The following is a 21,287-nucleotide window of genomic DNA, read 5'->3' on the forward strand; positions in this document are numbered from 1 at the left end:
TGACCACACACAGCTGTGATATATAGCGAAGGTACTACAGTGCCACTTTGCATCACTGAGGCACAGGATGCAGAAAAAGCAACATGTCATCACTATTTATCAGAGAGAGAACTGACAAAAAAGTGGAAAATCTGCTGCTGAAGACCATGTGATTTGATCAAAATCTCCAGAGCAACTACTAAATGGACCCACAGTGACATTGTTTTGTTAACTTGCGTTTCCAAAGTAAAGAATTAAATTGGCGTTTATTTAAAGGTGCTCTGTGGAGTTTTTGACCGCTAGTGGTGCCTTGGAGCAATGCATGCATGCCATGTTATTACACCGGTTGAATGCTGGTGGCAGTAATATGTAAGGAATTATGACACTGTATCAATCAAAGGAGGCAAAGACGAAGACTGCAAGCTGATGTAAGTAATGCAGATTCTTAAAATGATTTTTTTAAAGTGGCTTTGCGCAAAGGAAATGTGTTTATTGTGTTTGTTTGTCTGGAAACACTGAATGTGAACACATGTCTGTTTATAGGATAACTCCATAGCGTATCTTTAAGCATATGATCAAAAAGGAGGAGGCTCTCATACCGTTTGTTCCGTGTTTTTATTGTTTCCTGTCATCGAACATGAATACTTTATCAATGCAACTGATGACTAAATGCTACGTACACAGCTGACACCAGGGTTGCAGATATGGACACTGAACCGCAGACACAACACTCACTACACATAACCAGATTACAGAGACGTTGCTATTGTTTGTGGAGACTATGCAGACTGATGCTGAGATGATTACACAGGATACTTTGCAAAAGCGTTAGCGCATGTTAGCATGACAGAGTGATGTTGGGGTAAACGAGTTGTTGCGGTCCAACTGGGCGTCCGTCTTGTCCTGATGAATGTTGAGGAGCTTCATTCCCGGACGTAAATCCGTGTGCACACGACGTCGTCTGCCCCGAAAGTCTGGAGGAAACAAAAGGATGATTGTGTGTTTTAGACATGAGCAGCCCTCACAGTCAGCTGGCAGAAAATGTTGAATTAGCTTCGTATTTTAATTCAACAAACCCATGTGACAGCAATGATGCAACTGGAGAACTTGTCAGATGGTTTAAGGCTGCATTTGTAGACGCAGCAGGGATGCCAACACAGGGGGCGTCGGCAAAATAGTTGAACCAGGCTCGACATTTGCCAATCAAATACATGCAAGAGCACATGGTGGATTACTTTGTGATTGGAACTCTATATTTCTACCGTTTACTTCACAATCGTCGTGATGAAACGATTGCCCCTGTGTTAACTCTCCAGGGTTGTAAAATCCTGTGTAAGAGTATTATAAACCATTGACAAATCTGTTACACAAAATGGACTTCCTGGATTGTTTTTCATGTCCCACCGGTACCTGAGACAACACACGACTACCAACGCAGCTCCTCACTTTGTTTAAACTCCAATGCAAGGTACGTTGGTGGTTGATTTCGGTCTGAACGACTGCTTACAGGGTTTGAAACTGTCCCCACCTACGTCTGAATTGGGGATGGGGAGGCTTCATCTGACAATTTCTAAAGGTTACTTTTCCAAAGCCAATAATCCAACACCCACACCAACTTGACGCAGTGATTGACCAGCTGTGTGGAGGGAAGACAAGGCAGGATTTTAACTTTTCCCTCAAGCTCTCTTCTTTTCATTCTGTCACTTTGTGTGTGTCAATGAATGCCTTTGAGTAGAGATCCTCCAAGTGTACGTCTATATCCCCATTTGTACTAAATATCATGTGAAGACTACAATGGCATGCAAAAACATTTTTGGAGAGAGTTTAGTGAGGCAGTGTGTGTGCTCATTTGCATAAAGTTTAAACACTTTTTCCTTTAGACGTGGCCTGAATGACCAGCGTACAAACTAGTTTGTTTCAGGCACACTGGACCTCACGAGTCTTAGCCCACAAAAGAACATAAATTGGTTAAAGACTGTTTGGTTATGACAGAATTACCATATTGTTTGTAGCATGAGTGATCTCATAATGTCAAGGAAATTCTATGAGCAAATGATGTGTGTCACAACATCACAGTCAAAATGATGGCTGTTAATGTAGGTCATACTGCAAACTGTTGATGATGAAACCAAAAGAAACTGCTTCGTTACGGATTCATGCGTCCCTTGAATGCACAAGCTTGACGTGATTGAGCCCAACCCTCTGATGTGCCGTCATTTTTTTTCCCTTCGTTTTATTCCAGGATGATCTAGCCGAAGAAAATCCACATGACTTTGCCCTTAAAATGATTTCAGACTAAACCAATTACACGGATCATGCAAATCGTATGGAAATGTGCCCCACTTACAGTGCGAACTGCCACAGACAATCAGAGCACTGCTTTATGATCGCTAGTCCTCCTTTGAGTCTTGACACTCTGCAATTGTTGGGTTGTCTCTGTGTCTGGAGGCTTTTTTTTTTTGGAAACAGATAGATATGATTCATATTCAGACAGTGTTTGTTTTGGTTTTTCCACTTGCTTGTCTCAAAACAAAGAGGTTGTCTGGGTGCAAAGATGACTCGTGTCTTTTTTCCTAAAGAGAGGCTTCGAATCTTTCCAGGATTTTAATGATCCAGAATTTGCATTTGCTTTAGTTTTTTACTCTAATAGGCATGACAGTTTATGAGCAGGTGTTTTGAGCTATGATGCCATTTCCTTCCAACGAATGACAAGATATTTGGTTGAATGATTTGTTTGAACATCTAGCAGAGTATTTTATGAGATTTCATATTTCACATGTAAATCCAAACTAAGTCTAGTATTGACAGAAAATATTGCATGTTGCAGTTTAGAGAGCAAAATATCAAGAAAGTACATTTTCTTTTATGTTATTTCATATGTAAATGCTCTAATTTCCTCACAGCTAGGTGTAGACTATTTTTAGCCTCAGTACAAGTCTTAACAAAATCAAACACGTTGTACATCTACTTTTAACTGGAATCGATGCCCATGAACATAATCCAGGCACCAATTATATATGTTTGCCACCTAATTACCATTAATTGGGAAACAATTTAGAGATGTAGAAACGTCATTTCGAGGAGACAGGGTTGAAAGTTTGACTTTCACTTCTCCAATCAAATTGGTAATTCACTTTTTTCTGCAGTTGTTTCTTCTCGTTCTGTCGTTCATGCTTGAACACACTATCAAGCTGCTGTGGCACCAAAGTTGGGCCAGCGGTCTCAGGTGAATGATGATAAGATTTACTTGTTAGTGTTGTCGTGGTAACAAAAAGAAGATGCGTGCACTGAGAACCAATCTCATACCATTTTCCAATATCTCAACTGTAAACCTGACTATGTGATGGAAAAATGTGGCTCTGTGTGGCTTTCTCGCTGTTAACACTGATTAGAAAATGTCAAAAATTTGAGGCTTTACAAGCTGCACTGTAAACAAAGTTCATCTGCAGGTTGTACGATGGTGTGACAGCAGGGAGGACTGAGGTGAGAAGAGCAGAGGAACACAGATGCTGTCACAACTCTGCCAGATCAATCTCCATTAGTGCATGAACGCTTCAGCTCCTCCAGGGAAGCCGGGCCAAAGTGTCACCAGAGGGGCAGACGCAGTGACACATTCTGCTTTCATAACCCAAACATTGGAAAAGATTTAATATGTTCTGGCTTCTTCTGAATAATGAAGAGCTTCTGGTCGAGTATTGAGATTCTATTTAAAGTCAAGATGAATAAAAAATATGCATTTTTAACCCTTTTTAGATCACATTTAATGCGATCTTGTGCATTATATTCTAAAATATGACAAAATCCAATCATCTTTTCTTCCTGTAAAACTAAATATGACAGCCTAGTGTCATGGAAGTTTGTGAAATAGTGACGAAATTTATTGTTTCGTGGCACTGGAAAATAATGCCAATGGAGAGTCAATAAGTAGCGTTATTCGTGGTGGAGACACAAATCAAATGCATCAACGTGACTAAGCAACAGTTGGAGCAAGTGACGTGCTTATTAATCAACAACCAAGACTGTCAACCAGGAGACCGGTGTTTGACACCTCGTTGTTGCCTTAATCTTAGAGTCCTAAGCCCAACCATGAGGTTTGTCCTTAAATTAACAAAGTGGTTTTGTTGCCTAAAACTAAGTCGTCACGAAAAGAAAGTCGTTCTGAACCCCACAATTCGTGTCCATGAACACGAAAACAATAATTTTTATTTTGTGACGATTTCAAAAACTGCTGTGAGACTGTGTTGTACTTTAAGTAACATGGAAGGTCCTCTGTGACTCCGTATCGCGCTAAACTCTAAGCCCGCCCGCTTTTAAGTGGTCTGATTAAAATGCAAAGGATTCGATTTAAATCCCTTTTGTACACCGCAATTATGCACCTCAAATATTTAATTTGATTCTTCCCAATACTTGCTTCTAATGTAAAGCTAATCAAACATCCTGTGATTACTCTTTCAGAGCCTTCATCCAAACCCTCTATGTTGTTTCTTCAAGCTTCTGCCTTTTGGACGTTCTTCTTACAAATACTCAAGGAACAACAAATCAGAGCGTGGGAGCGTTGAACGCTCAGAGAGAGAAGCTGTTTTAGTCCCTGAGAACTGTTCGTCCAGTCCATTGGTCTTGGACGGCTCCCCTACACATCGTTCGAGGGGCTTTAAACCCATTGACTTTTTGCCCATATTAATCTGGCTAAATACAGGGGGGTATTACTGCAATGTCAGCGTAGCAGCTCCTCTTGTTCTCCTTTCAACATCTCTCCACAGGGTGGATGAAAGCATGGCTCCTTGGGAAACGGCCTCTCTCATTTCCTTTACGGATGAATCTCCAGGGTGACTTCATACACTCCCTGCCTGGTTTCATTAACTATTTCTCAAGCAGAGTACACTAGCTGCTTGAAAAAAACCCATCTTCATGCGTGCACCTGATGTCTTTCGAGTCTCCATGAGAACGAGCCACGTAACGGACAAACCATACAGATGAGCTACCCATCAGATAGCATTCTCTCTGTACCGAGAATAACTCTTTGAAACCTGAAAAGAGAGTTCATTAATCACCTGAACTCCAGAGCGTTTGTCTTTGCAAATAATGACTTTTTTTTTCTTTCCTTAGCAGTAATCTATTAAGAAGCTTTCAGTGAGATGATGAGTCATTGCCGTGCGCTCACCAGTATGAGCTCATCGCCGTTGAGCTCTCGGGTCCAGTAGGTTTTGGGGCCGTCGCCGTCCACCAGAGTCTGCTTGCAGTACATCTTGTTCTCCGACACCCAGGTGGCGAGGCTCTGCAGGGGGAGGGGCCACAAGGTGGGAAGGTCAGTGTGATGGTTTCAGTGAAGGTATAAACACATTAACAAGGCGTAACATTAAAGGGTCACTTAATGGCAAACGTTATGCCAGCGTCACTGATTGGTGTGGTCAGAAAACAGTGATGTCACAGTGGAAGGAATATCCTGGAGTACACTTCCACACCACTGCATCGAGGTGAGAAGTTAGGGCAGCTATAATCAACATTTTTAATATGATTAAGTAACGCATGACAACGTGAAACCAAAGTGACAATGTGAAAAATGAATGTTGTCAATTATCACCTAATCTCGCAGCTCCTCTCGGCTTTAAATGGCGTGTTTTTGTCATTTTCATTGTAACTTTACTGCAGCAGGTAGCTGTTATCTGAGAAAAAGCCCTTAAAATACTACCTGCTTAGCAGCAAACAAAATACAGACACAGTTAGAGACTAGATGATAAAAACAGCGGAGCATTTTAGGAGCTAACTGGACAGATAGAATAGGTGGAGACCAAAAACTGAGCTAAAAGAGCGTGAATATTAGATTTATGTTCATCAGGTGGAGACAAACTCATACAGGAAATAATGTGATCCATTGTTGATATAAAAATATTGATTATAGCAGATTTAACTACATTATAAAGTTATAAAGTCCTCTGAGAAGCATTTAAGGACCACTGTATTTCTGTCACATGCGCCTTGTTGATTCATACTATATTTATATATACTATTTTTAAGTAGTTTTCCATAGCTGACACAAATTGCATCTAGACATCATAACAAAGGTTTTTTTGAACAGACGTTGTGGTGCATTCATCCAATCGGATGCATGTTTGCATCACTATGTCCACATACTTTTGTTCACTTTTGGTCTGGGTCTGTTTTTCGTGGGTTGAGTTTGGCTTTTTAGGTCCAATCAAAGGGGTTCAACGAAGGGAAAAGTTAATGCTATCAAATACAAAGAGATTAAAGACAAAGCCAGGTCCTTAAAGAAAGAAGATTAATTCTCACGGTTTATGAGTGATTTGTTCAATAATCATATATAATGTCCAAATATTTTTGGGCCATATATTTCACAGCTTACTTTAGCATGACATCCGTCCCGTGCTCATTCATCCATCGCCAGCCCTCAATGAACAAAGCTATTTAATACTATAAAAGCCTCTTAGCTCTTTGGTTGATCAAGGTCTCCATCTGCTAATTCTCTTCAATAATATTTCAAATGACTTCAACAGGATTAGTCAGACTTCGGGGCTAATTTCTCCTAAAGTAACTGACTCAGTTCGCCTATCAGAGAGCGAATAATTCATAAAAGAGCAGGGCCAAGGTGACCCTGTGGCGCTAATTTGTGTTAATGGAGAGAATTTATCATTTTGTTCAGCTCAGGGTCCATTAGCTGAGCTCTTATTTCATTACCTCGACTGTCTACTGACACAGAAGCTGGTCTGTTCGAGGAACAGTTGGACATTTTGGGTAATTAGTTTATTCACTTTCTTACAAAGGGTTCGGTGAAGAGATTGATACCACTCTAGTAGTAGTAGTAGTTTAGACTGGCATGAAGACCAGAAAAACACAATATCTTGTTAATTAATTAAATTGGGAAACCAAAGTGTAAACATGACTTAATTAGTGAGCTTTAGAGGTGCTGGTGGGCAGATTTTGTTACTGTTGGAATTTAGCTGGGCTAAACATTTCCTGGCCACAGCTTCATATTTAATTTAACACCAATGACTCGTGACTTCACTTGGACTTGAGCCTTTTGAGTTAAATAAACCCTTCCCGAAGCCCAAATAATAAAAAGTATGTTGTTTAAAAAGTGAACCATGAATCAATATATTTCTTTAGTTAACGCTATTCATTGCTTCATTGATCCACTATGTTTGAACTAGTCCGACAGCATTCAAACAAGTTACAAGACGCAGTGCGCAATGTGACTTGTTTAGGACTTGAAACTCGAAGTTTAGGACTTTAGATTGAGACTGTTTTGACTTGGGACTTAAGTGCAACGACTTGAGACTTGCAAAACAATGACTTGGTCCCATTTCTGACAAAATCCGCCCTTCAGTTGAACACTTTTTTATCTGATCAGTAGGCTGCAAAAAAAAAGGCTTTTTGTTTGCAAAGGCTTTTATTTGATCAGTAGGCTGCAAAAAAAAGAGTTTAAGTAACCAATTTGTGAGAGTTGCTTGATGCCAAGCTATGCAAGCTCTTAAAGCTGTAGCTTCATATTTAATACACAGATATGAGAGTTTTATCAATCTTCACCAATCTTCAATTGAATATGCTTAATTCCCAAAACATCAAACCATGACTTCAAAGGCTATTTTAGAGTTACATTTCCCAATCAAGTCTTTAATCTAAAAATTTGTTTACTCTTCACAAGTGTTGGCTTCACGTTGCTATCTCACTCTGATCATATTTTCCCACACTGCTGATATTTGTTTTTCCTCTCAATAAAGCCAGCTGCATTTCCCTTTTCAACATAGCATCTTAAGATAGTGATCTCACTCCAAAAGCCTGGAACTGATCAAAGCTGCGGTTGCTTCAATCCAATTCAATTTAAGTAAAATCTGTACCGGCCTTTAATGAGATACCATCGTGTTTTCCGAGCATGCTCTTGCATGCTTGTAGTGTTGCTCATAGACAATTTGTGAGGCAATTTGTACGATTTTTGTATTTTGTGAAGCACCCCTGCAGATCAGCAGCCTCTGTTTCTCAGAGGCAAACGATAATCACCATATCAAAGGTAAGGAAAGCCATCATGGATCCCTGCAGGCTGCCGTCCACAGGCTTTGCCAAGCTGAACAACAGCAGGGCTTTTCTACAGCTCTCCCTCCGATTTATTTTTTTCTCCTAATAAAGCCAGAACCCAGAGAGTCGATTAGCTACGGCTCCATTTTAAAGTTAGCATCCGTCTCAGCCTCTGACTCGGATGGATTTTCTCTCATTCTCCCTGTTGCACATTAAGTCGCAGACAAATTCTCACACATCGTCTTTCTCTTCCAAATAACACACCAGAGCTTGTGCACACACATTTGAGACCAAGACAAATTCATCCTGCATTGGTTTTGTTTTTTTACCATGTCCTGTTTTTTTTTCTTTAGCTTTTAAGGCTACTTATCAGAACATCTGCTGCCTTCGGCTTTGTTTCAGTCTCTCACAGAGTTTCCATTGCTTATCAGACACAACTAGTGTGTCTAAATAGAGGGGAAAATCTAATTTTCTGCTTGGTTTAAAGTTTTTACGTTGGATTTTTCTTTTTTTTTCTTTCAGAGCCCAAAATAACACACTCACTCCCTCTTGGAATCGTAATTCTTTGATCACATTGCCTCTCTCACGTCAATGTTTGCTCATCACTTTTCCCACTCTCAGTATCTTATGCCTTAAACTTAAGACAAAAATATGCTCTTTATCAAACAACTCACCTTATGACAGTAAAGAACTCCATTCAAAAAGTCACAACTTCTGGAATTATGGGTTACCATAAGAAGTTATCGTCCTATTTAGTCGTTCCACTTCATGTGAAATGTTTTATTATTTATATTTTCCCTTAAAGAGAAGGCTTAATGGGACTTTCTGGTGCGTGTTTGCTAGACTGACAGAAGTCTCAGCTTATTGCACTTGGTGATAGTTGCAGTTTCTTTTCTACAGTGGCTCTAACCAGATTCCTTCTCATTATTTTCCCATATTTTGCTTCTCTGGCTCAATCAAAAGCTTGGACGGCTTCTCAGATGGTTCTGTGTAACAAACCATCTGTTGAGTCAGGTTACCACAAAGAGCCAATGAGGAAAATTGGCAGCAAGGCTGAGTGGCAACGCAGAATCCAGCTCTCTTAATAAATGTAGCCTCAGAAAACCGTTCATGTGATATCTTCTGCAAAGTTATTTTTCGAGCATTCTCCTACGAAGATCCAGCAACTAGTGTGATCAGTGTGACTGCACAAGCTTCTGCAGTGGAAAACCTGTTTAGGCCACAAAACGTCTTGGTTTGGTTTAGGAAAAGAGTGAGGTTTGGGATATAAAAAACTAAGCTAATTACGTAACTTCTGTGTCGTAAGTTAAGAAAGTAAGTTATGCTACAAAAGTATGTTGAACTAAGTCTACAAGGACTTTTGGTTTCAGTCTCCTCTGTGAAAGTCCTGTGTTTGTTGGACCCATCCATCCACCCCAACCTCCTCACACTATGCAGACTTTGTCCCTTTGTCAACTGACTTCCATAAAGGCAGCCCTGCATATCCTGGTTCACGGTTAGGTGGGTTAAATAGGAATTATAGCGCATAACTTTTTGTTAGTATAAGTACCAACAGTGATTGAGAAAAACCTCTTTCAAGCATCCATAATCATTTTAAACACGACTCTGGAAACTATCTTTTCCAAACAGACTGGGCAGCATTCACAGGTGCTACCAAATCAACTTTAAATATATTGATGTCACAGACTTGTGCCTGAGGAGCAGACTGAATGTCAAAGAATATTTCAGCCTTGAGTTTAAAGAGACACAGATTCTACAAATGGGGCTGCAGATCCAAAAACCCAATATTTTGCCATCAGGGTTTATCTGAATCATTCCAGGGTAATCAGTCTTCCCACTCTCTCCTCAGATTTTTTATTTGCCTGTCATCCGCCCCAGGCCTGTCCCTGCCTCTCCATGCTAAATGACACTCTGTCAAAAGCAGAGAAATCATGCTCGACTCTCAGCCTCCCCGTCCTGGAAATACATACTCATTTTAATCCATTTACTCCAAACCTCTCCAAGGCTGCAGCTCGCATATTGCCTCCACCATTACATTATAGGATCACCTGTCAGGGGTAAATATGGCTTCTGATCCTTGCACCTTTATCAGAATGTGATGAAACTCTTTAAATGATGCTACATCTGCTTCTTGAGTCTAATATTTTTATTGACAGGCTTTATATCGGATGCATAACATCTCTGCTCTCCATTTTAGCCCTATGGCAGATGAGTGTCTCTATAGCAACCAGCTGGGTTAAAAGACTCCATTTGTCTTTCTGCCCAGAAGTGACTTGGTTTGTCCTGTGCTGGGAAATTAAGCTTGTGAGTTCAGATGAAATTGCTGCTGCACCACAGATGCTGTTTTATTTCTCAAAACCTCAACCTCAGCTGCACAAAGCAGCAAAAACTGAAGTTTGTCTTCCACTTAAACACCTCCATCGATCAGAGCAGGAACATAATCGCCTCATTCTGCACCGACGCCCGTCTGGTGTCTGTTTCTCTGTTGTCTCTGTTGTCTGAGACTGACAGGAAATCTCTTATCACCGTCTCCTCCTGAAAGTGAGAGGAGGCCGTCTGATCCCGCTGCACTCACCCAGATTAACTGGAGCTTTTTAACCTTGTGGCGGTGTTAATCAGCCCTCTCTTCTCCGCCAGCCCCAGATCAGAGTATAATCCCTTTAACCACAGGGGCAGCCGGCCTCAGCCAAAACCCACTCAGAGTTCGTCTGCCAACGGCTCCACCTGAGAGTCCGCCAACACCCCACACTGCCCCCCTCCCCCTCCGGGTAGATGTGCCAGTGTCAGTGGGCGCTGCCTCCTGCAGGTTCAGCTTCACTCGTGCATATGATCGCCACACAGGAACACAATATGCTTGTTGCTGAGAGACACCTCCTTCATTTCCTCTTCATAAAAAAAGAGACAAAATAGACAGTAAAGTAAAAGAAAACGTTTTCTATGAGCTCTGTAATGCAGCTCGCTATGTGTGCCAAACTATTAGGCTTGTATTGAGAATATCTTGTAGCCTGATGGTGTGTCGCTCTCAATGTGAACATAGCATTGAACTCGGCACAAGAGCTACTGGCTGAAAAAGTCTTTCATTTATTTTACCAACTTTTTAAGCACTGGAAGGACAAACTTATTTTTTTTATTCAGAAATAGATTACAGGTGTTATACAGAGGATATAGAGAATATAATAAAAAAATATATACTGCCCTTAATTTTGACGTGAATAAAAATATCCACCAACTAAGGATGCACCAACGTCAAGCTTGGACAATAAGCCTAAAGCGAGTTTAAAGGTGCTAAACGTAAAACTGTGAACATATCTATTGGCTCTCAACATGGCGACAGCTTGCAGCTAACAGTGCAAACACCTGTATCATGGGGACTACCCATAGTTCCAACGGGTCGTTATTCTGAAAACCCAATATTGCTAAAACACAGTCCAATTGAACCGGAAGCCCTTTTGTCTGACAGCTTGTTATCCTGAAAACAAACGCCCATCACTCGGAAAAATACACACTCTCCATGCAACAAACAGAAGCACACGGCTAATATTTATGAAAAATGCCATCAAAAATTTAATATAGAACCTCAAACTCCAGTGCACTGCTGTACAGAGACAGAACAATGACAAACATGTCACCATCTTAACACCTTCTGCGATGCTGGTGCTCAAACAAGTGGATGTGGCAAATGTGTGATGACGACTCGACTTGAGGCGTTGTGAGGCGATAAAACCACACTGAGAGCCGTCTAGCCCTGCCCAGTACCCAGCATGCCTCAGGGCACAGACAGAAGCAGCCACACTGTCTCCTGGAATCGAAAATAGGTCATGTCTGCTCTCCTCGACCGCAACATTTTGTTACAATAATATAAAAGGTAAAGACAAAAAAAAGAAATTCCGACTTCAGCTGTTGATTGCTGTTTTGCAAAATTATGTGATGCAACTTTGCATCTTAATTAACAGCTGTGGGACATAAATCCACCCTTAATGAATTCTGCACTCACACCCAGAAGGGTAATGTGGTTTACCAGAAAATACTTATCTCCAATTTCTCAGACTTTTTGCCTGAATTCCGTTGAATTAATGTAGTGCATGCATGCAATTACACATTTTTCCCCTTTCCATGTGCAATATGTCCTCTCCACAAGCATGAATATCACTGCTTTCTGTTGCCAAAGAATTCTTCAGGATGGTGGATTTTCTGTTTTATATTTCAGAACCAGAAACTCTTCAGCCCTTCTGGAAGGGAAGCTTTGGAAAAAGACTGTTTCTGTGGTTAGAGCAGCCACCTAGAGATACAGAGCTCAAGGACACTTCAGCAGGGTGGCTGCTGAAACCATCCAGTTGAAAAGTTGTCATCTCATAAATTGTGGGGTTCTTTTTTATTAAGAAACCAAACTACCTCAGATATCATGAGTTGTACAGGTCAGAATTGGAGAAAATGTGTTTTTTTGTTTTAGTTTTTTTACCTTTACTTCAAACTCTTCAATAAGCCTACATAATACATCACATTAACAGTATTGTCGGGTATTAAAGAAGTAAGGCTTTTATAAAAATGCATCAGTCGTACAGAAGTAAAGGGTAAGGTTTGTTCTATGAGTAAAACATTTACTGCAAAATTTTGTTTCAACCAAAGGAAATTTGAGAATTATATTGTGATAATATGAGAATATCTATGTCACTATATAGTTTTCACACACATTTTCCTTAATGGATATATATTTATTTTTAAGTTTTTCGAAACATTAATGCTGATATGAATATTTAAGGACATTTAGCTCAAGCCTAAGGATTGCTTTTTGACTTGCAAATAAGTCATGTTTTTAAACATATGACTAATCTCATCCATAAAATCCCAAATTCCTCCAGCGGTTACAGAAACTTGACAAGTTATACTGTGACTGTCAACAATTCACATCCTGCATGTGTTATGCAAATCTCCTCTGCTACACTGCAGCCTGTTCTTTATGAAAAGTGTGTACATACAGATGGATGAGCATATTGCAGTGCATACTTATCTCAAACTTCTAGTTCTCAAGGGCATTGTCTATATCCACCTATGGATTATATGCTGATTCTTTTCTCACAAAGAAACAATCCATTTTTTGCAAAAATTGCACATTAGAGTGCAAGTCATATTAGGCAAGTACCCCCTTCAATTCCATATGTTATTAAAGGTAGCTATTGAAAAAAGACTTTATGGATTTTCTCCCTCTTGGACAGTTTTTAATGATTGAGTATATGATTACTTCTAAGTGATAAAATTCTGGTTCATAAAAGACCAAAATCTATCCCTCGTTGCGAGATTGTAATCAATTGTTTTGATAAGGATAAAAAAAAGAATCTTGTTAATTTTCCAATTTTAAAAATATTTTAAAACCACTTAAACATGCAGTTTAGTTTTATTTACATTTAGATAACCGTAATTCCAGTATAATGACATTTTAATACCTGTAAGACCTACTATCTCTGACTTTTTTCTGTTTAAATTGTTGGTCCATTGATGCATGATGCAACTTAAAATGAGTGAACTATGATTAAGAACTGAAATTTATCAGATCATAAACTGCTACTTATATATGGCTCCTATCATGTTTGGTCCATGTGTGTGGGAAGATAACACTTGATGACATGTTATTGTTGTTTACCCACTGTGTGTCCTCACTGATGCCAAACAAGACGTTTTTTTCTCTCCATTTCAGACGCCGGTTGCTAAGCAGCGGGGCAATAAACAGATGTCAGCCTCTGGACCATTAATGCCAAAACATCTCGTTACCTAAAGTGAATCAGTGGCGTCTCGTCTCTAAATTCTTCAACCTTGGAGTGCTGACTTCCTACATTGTGTGGGTGCAATTAGATTGTTGGGTGATCTGAATGCATACATCACATGGACCAGCTTTAAAAGTAGGAGATATTGATATCAAGATGAAACATGGAAAAACGTATGATTAGTTCTTCCCTCAAGACTCATAATATGTTACAATATACAGCATGTTATATCACGAGGAGGCCAACATATAAAGAAATAGATTTTACCAAGTAAGACAGAAAATCATAACAGAGAAGACTTCTTGGAATGGGAATGTGATCGTAAATTATCAGGTTCAACAATTGATCTGCCTCGCTATTATCGTTGTTATCTTCTTATACAAGCTATATACTGTATTTATTACACAGATGGCGTAAATGCCTCGGTGTTGAGATCATATCAGATGTCTCTAAAGAAACCAGTTTTCTCATATTACATGTAACAGAGTACAGCCTTTAGGTCGCTGCTGTATTCATTTTTTCCATTTTAAAAATCCTCTTTTTATGTAACTTTTGTGTTTATAATTTGCTGGTTACTGCAAGTATTTTAGCAGAATTTGAAGAGAGTTCCAAGGATTTAGAAAACCTTGATGTTCCTGAAAAATAAAAAATTAAAGAATAAATGTCCTCTGCCTACTTTCCAAACCTTGAAGGAGCTCTGACTGTCTATGAGGATGTGAGAAATCCCCCTCAGGGCCTGAAGAGGTTCAGAGAGAAACTCTCATCCACTCCGACTCAAGCTGCCCTTAATCCAGCTGCACAGACGTGAGGATGATACCAATGGATGAAACTGCAACGAGGTATTCATTTTTCATTCAACTCTCTTCAACAATAGCACGCAGAGCAGCTTTGAAGACCTTTAATACACACATACAAACACACAGAGAATACTAAATGATGTGAAAAGTTTTAAGGACACATTCAATTACATATCTGTAGATAATATGATTAAAGGGATGTTTGTTTATACATAAACAGATTAAATCACTTTAACATCATCTGAATGTTGAGGTGAAACAAATGTGTTGCTCTTGGAAAAAAGTTATTCAGTGTTTGTACAAGATTAGAATATATCATTGTGTTCATATTTCATGATGAATATAAGTGCTGCAGGGAATTTTAACATTTCAAACCTTCTCTAACACAGACACTGGCTTCATTATGAAGACATTGTATTGACCTCCATCAATGTCTCGGAAGCCTTTCCTAACTTAAAGTTAACAGATTTTTTTTTTTGTCTCTGAAACTTGTTTAATACAATGCACAGACACAACCTCACACACACACACACACACACACACACACACTGACACACCCTTTTTTTGTACATTTAAGAGGACATTCCATTGACTTGTATTCAGTCAATGGAGACTTACCTTGACTTTAACTATAAACTAAACTTAACCCAATCACAGCCCTAACATAACCATAATACAAGTCTCAATCCGTTTACCTTCAGGGGACTCCCAATTTTTCCCTACATGTGAGGTGAGTCCCTTCAATGCCATTTAATAAGACTTAATAAAACTATATACACACTATTGACTGCGACATCAACCGTTTGCAGTGGTAGAAATGTTTCAAAGAAATGCTGCAGAGAGAACTTTTCTTATTGCATTCTCGTGATTGGAAGAGAGCGTAACCTATATCTGCCTGTGCTTACAGAACTAGGGTTACAACATCGTAACCTTTGGTACAGCGCTTTAAGCTGTGAGTTTTACTCCAATTCTATACCAGAATTCATAGCAAATTAAATATGAGTGTGCCATATTTCAAATACCTTATTTTCTCAATACTACCTTGCACTTTCGTCCGTCCACGGTCTCCTCATCATATTCTTCACCGATCTGGAAGTTGATCTCGGTGGTGCGCACAGTGGTGGATGTTTTGATGTAGAACTTGTCGCCGTCCTGACGGATCTCCACGTGGGGGTTGGAGGCCGCTGCCACAGCCACCTTCCTCAGCATGGTGTTCACTCCTGACCAGGATCAACACAAGTCAGTAAACACAAGAGTGAGAAAAAATGGGCCAGTGTCATAATTTCAACAAGATTCATATATTAAAGAGGAATTTAGTGGGATGATTCATTGCTGCAGTGCAAAATAAACAACACAATCTCACGGCAGTTAAGAAAAAACATCATGGTTGGGCTTAGGTTTCAGACAAGAAATCCAGGAACAATTGACTCTTCATTGGCATTATTTTGGTGCTTGGCGACACGAAAAAAAACTGACAATTTGTGTCCCTGGACACAAACCAACAGATTGAATATCGTCCCTATTTCACGAACTTCCATGATACTGGGTTGAAATGAATGTCCTTGGGGATGTTTTAGGGTAGTTGATCATTATGACTCAATAAATTACAACATGCTGACTTTTGTGGCACTTTGCAAATTCTTCAGGCTTGGTTTGAAGTTGAAAATGAGCCAAACAGACATTATTGTTATTATATTTAATAACAGTAGTATGCATTATGATATTTTCCCACTTTGAGAAATGCAGGTTCAGGATTGTTCTAATTGATCCGCTGATATACTAAACATATGATTTGTGTCCAGTAGAGACTATCAAAGGAGCATCTACTGACTACAGACGGAGGTCATTAGGAGTCATAGACTGCTTAATACCCCATTACATCATCTTTAATCATGAGAGACAGATGTAGAAGAAAGGAGGGAAATAGGCTAAAGGTTGAGCTCTGTTAGCTAGTGAAAAGTTAAGACATACGAGAAAATGTGCAATGATAAAGTGACAAAAATCTGCACAAAAATAAGATACAGAGAGACAAGGCCTGTTTTTGTTCTGTTGTTGCTAAAATTTCCACAAAAACATCTTCCAGTGTGTCTTTCTATTCGGACCCCTCCACCTCCCAAACAGATTCCGACCTCTCCAGGCCCTCATGCCAGCTTCTATCAGTCTCTAGACCTTAAATATAAGGCACATGCTGGCTGCAGGTCTGCTTGTATTTCTGTGTTTGGTGACCAGGAACATGTCTGAGCCTAAATTTTAGCCAAGAATGACAAGAAATGTAAATGTTTCATTGGAAAAAATTGATAAATGATTTTGGCTCTGACAGAAACCTCAACTATTCCTCAAAATTGAGAAAAATCTGTGGAATTTGGGCCATGATGTCTGCGTGAGAGATAATTCAACCATGTCCAGAAGAAAATTGTGAACTCTTGAGAATGTCTGGTCAGGTCATCGCTGACTCGCCTTTTGCCTGGTAGCTATAAGAGTGGTGATCCTGTGTGTGGCAACAAATTGGCAGGTTTCACTCTGGAAGGCCATCTGGCCGTGTGTCCTGCCAACATCGGCCAAAGCTAATATCTTTGCAAACAAGATCAAATATTTAATTACGCAAAGTTGTCATGGTCTAATTAGTCCTGTGAGATCCTCCTCACCCAAACCCACTGTGGTGTTGCTTGGTCAACTCCCAGGCATAAAAACAAATGAATTTGACAGCTTACACTCGACCCCACCCATGATCTGAGGGATCACGCCATTTGTGTTTTTATAGCATTAAATATGTATGAGCATCAGTTAGCCAAGCAGTGTATCCTTTCTTCTGAACAACTGACATGTTCTCAAAATGTCATTCGCTTACATTTTAAATATTGGAAGTTTTTATACTTCATGTTTGTCAAAAGAAGTATGCAAAATGAGAATTGTCTTCAGTTTTTCCACCACCATTTTTACAAGCAGCCAATAGCAAGGAGTCCATGCTCTCTCAGAAACCTAGGAAGTAAAGATTATTTCAACAATGTCTAAGTTTCTACTGATCCCAATGCTCAAATTCAATCTTCTGCAGTTTGTATTTAATGTGCAGTCCCCATTGACTCAGGAAAGACACATTTTGACTCAGTAGTAAAATTGTACATGAAGTGTACACTCTTTGATCTAATAGAGACACACATGCCTGCTCTCAATTAGCAAACTGTGAGTCTGATCAACTCGTACAGCCCTGTTAACTCAGCGTGTTCACTCTGCTATCTGCAGCCCAGATGTAACAATCCCCTCCTACTGTAGGGAAACCTCAGAGTCAACTAAATAATTATTAGGATGTTGATGGAAAGTGGCGGCCCTGCAGCACTGGAATCCACTGTAGCCGCCCATCGCAGCTCCACATTGACCGAGACCTTATGTAAGAACGAACGAGTGATCGGCTGCAGCAGATGTGGTTTAATGTGTTCATGAATGGACGAGGTGCCAGGGACAGCTTCCTTATGGACCTTGTTTTAAAACACAGGAAAGGGTGTTGGGTGTTGAGGGGATTTTTTTTGTCTTTATGTGCTTCAAAAATAATCAAAACTGAAAAATGTTTCTATAAATTTAAGTAAATGTGTTTTATGATGGTCTTTGAGGGATTCCTCAGTGATTGTAGGGTCTTAAAGAGAACTTTGGATTAAAGGATAAGGCTCAACAAATCCCATGAAAAGACCAAAATCAGCATTTCTTTAGAATGTCTCTCAATACTTTCCAACTTCCTTACCCAGTCTGTAATACTACACTTAGCCCCAAACCCATCCATTCCTACTGAAGATGTGAATATTTAATAACAAGTCACAAATAACTCCTTTCATAAAAAAACTAAAGTTTAGCTATGTGTCAAAACAGAGGGGCACTGTAGTTTTTAGACAATTTAACCCAAACAGGAGTAATTAGTCCATTTTCTGGGGATTATTTTCAGCTGTGGATTAATTCACATTTGGTAATAACTACAGCAGGAAAATGTATTTGGGGTTGATTTAAAATATACTACAGTGCCCAGGTTAATCATGAAGTGTAAACATATCACCTAGAGCAACAGTGTGGCTTATTTATATTATTAAGATCTGTGGCAAAAGAATCTAAGCTGCAGTACACCAGGGTTTGGCTACGAAGGCGATACATTTGAGTCAATAAACATTGGATGAGTTGTTACTATACTTTAAAGCATTAAAATGGTGCAGTGTATAATAGCAGGTGGGGGTGTTTAAAGAGAGATTGCAACCAAAAAGAAAAGGCTTTTAAAGCTCAATGTTCAATCAGATAATGAAGAAATCGTCCATGTGTGCCGTTAAGTGCTGCAGCAAAGCACAAACTCTTAATTGTTTCAGCTTAACAAGGTACAAAACTGTTCACTTTTCAATTTAACTTTCCCAGATTGTGCTAAAACAGGAACCGTTCATGTCTATGAAGTTCTTGGTGAGTTGTCGAAGCAGCTCCTGGTAGTGGGACTTCTCCCTAAAGATTTCTACATTATTCTAAAGACACAGCCTTTTGATGTGTCCCGTCTGTTTCAGCAGCGCCGGCGTGACGAAGCTGCCGCAACACAATTGAATGACCCAGTTAAACTGGTTCCAAATCTAAACCATCACAATCATCGCTTAAGACTAAGAAAAGGGTGAAAAAAGAATGAAAAAAGATAGGACACAAGAGAAAAGCGCTAGGCTCCAGACACCTCCCCTGGCATTGCTAATGCATGCCCTACTTAAATGCTTAACATGAATAATGTTGTGGCCCCCTCCTCTCTTCATGTAACAATACCACGTCTGTTTAGGCTGGAATTCAGCATCCAGTGTTTCATATCTCCTGTAGAAGCCGAGGGATTTCCCTTCAGCAGCATCTCTGCGTTCTTTTTCCCAGGGAGCTTCTTTCGAAACAATACGATGTTGTTGGAAGTCATGCATGCCGTTCTCCAAGAACAAGAAAAGCCTTTTTTCTATATGGACATGATGGATAGTCAACCTCATGCAGGGATGTAGCGCTGGCTATGGACGGGGAGCAGGGGGGAGAGAGGGAGGAAAAAGACTGGAGAGGGCTTACCCAAGGTTTTGAGAAGTTCATCAAAATTCTCACTCCTCTTCATCTTCCAGGTGCCGGCAAAGTTAGGCATGTCTGCGTGAGGCTGAGTCCGAAGCGGCTGCAGAAAGGACCTGTTCAACGATCTGATGCTTCTCTCTCTCCCTCTTCCCTCTGTCTCTCTTTGACTCTTTCTCACCCTCCTCCTCCTTCCCTGTGCTCCTGTCTCCTCTGCTCTGGGCTCTGCCTCTCGTTACACACTGTTACACCCGAGTGTGTTTCTTTTTATTTATTTAGTTTTCTTCACACACACTCCTTTCTTCGTCTGCGTGCCCTCGGTGTGCTGGCTGCAATCTTGTCTTTAGCTCCTTTATAGCTACTGTCTTTTAATGGGAGTCAGCGGAGGTCCCTCCCACTGAAAGCTCTGTCCCATTAATACAGTGGAGCAAGACTGACGTGTCTGCGTCCTCTGGGGATCAAAGCGACTAAATCCATTCTTTGAGACAGTATTTATCGTGCTTTCATTTTTCAAAAAATTGATTATGAATCATTTCTTTAAAATCAATTTTTGGGGATCATCTTTCGGCATGATGATTCCAAAAACTTTTTTAGGAAACGAAGAATTAGCAATTTATTTTACATTACATTACATTACATTACAGTCATTTAGCAGACGCTTTTATCCAAAGCGACTTACAGGAAGTGTATTCAACATAGGTATTCAAGAGAACTACTAGTCACCAGAAGTCATAAGTGCATCTCCTTTCTTAAACAAGCATCTAAGAGCATAAACCAGAGCAAAAGTACAGTGCAGAGGCAAATTACTACGAAAACAATAATTGCAACAAACTAATACGAACATAATAAGTGCTACAAACTACTACGAATAGGATAAGTGCAGTAAACGAATAAGTGCACGAATACAATAAGTGCAACAACTAATACGAATGCAATAAGTGCTACGAGGAAGGCTCAGGGTAGTACTTCTTGAAGAGGTGAGTTTTCAGCCTGCGCCGAAAGATGGGCAGGCTGAAATCAAACCATTATGTTTTCCAATTTGTAGTTCAGGGAATAAAGTTTATGAAACTCTGATATCTTTAATTCAAGATAACACGTATAAAAGTATCGTCCTTAAAGTTATTTCAACTACCTGATTTAGATTTTATAAATATTTATATATTTTTACTGTTTCAAGTGCTTCTGTCGGTTTTCTGTTGACTAATATAAATGATGGCAAGATATTTAAACATTCAGTAAATTTGCACAAAATGAATCCTGAACCACAAACTTAGATCAGAGAGTTTCTTTATTGCACCAAAAATAGATGTTTCCTTGTTGATCACCCTCAGATATTAACAGGGAAATGTTTATCTATTACATGCACATTGCATTGTATTGTATAAATGATGTAGTATTATGTTAAGTGAGATCATTTGGGGGCTTTTTGCCTTCTCTAAACTTGCAGTAAAAGTGTTGAAGTTGTGTTTTCTCTGTCGTTACTCTTTGTTCTGCATTGTTGGCTAAATCGGTGCAATACAGTAAAACTTATTTTTATCAAATTAGCCTCAAAGCAGTCCTGCAACACAAACATGGATCAAAGAGATGTTTTGTTGAACTTACAATGAATCATCTGGATGTTTTTTTGTTGAGTCACCCCTCAGGCTTTAAAAAGGAAGCATGTTTTTATTATGCATTCATT

The 21,287-nt window shown here is 39.6% G+C and overlaps 1 protein-coding gene across 1 annotated transcript; it reads right to left on the reverse strand.

Moving 5' to 3' along the window:
- Positions 1-902: 902 nt before the first annotated feature.
- crabp1a (cellular retinoic acid binding protein 1a) lies at positions 903-19,682 on the reverse strand. Its single transcript, XM_054619186.1, has 4 exons — positions 19,613-19,682; positions 15,605-15,783; positions 5,141-5,254; positions 903-953 (listed from the first exon to the last, which is right to left on the reverse strand). Exons 1-4 carry the CDS (start codon positions 19,680-19,682, stop codon positions 903-905), a joined length of 414 nt encoding a protein of 137 aa, XP_054475161.1.
- Between the last annotated feature and the right edge of the window lie 1,605 nt (positions 19,683-21,287).

This window comes from Anoplopoma fimbria, chromosome 19 (genome assembly GCF_027596085.1).
Source record: "Anoplopoma fimbria isolate UVic2021 breed Golden Eagle Sablefish chromosome 19, Afim_UVic_2022, whole genome shotgun sequence".
Taxonomy (NCBI): domain Eukaryota; kingdom Metazoa; phylum Chordata; class Actinopteri; order Perciformes; family Anoplopomatidae; genus Anoplopoma; species Anoplopoma fimbria.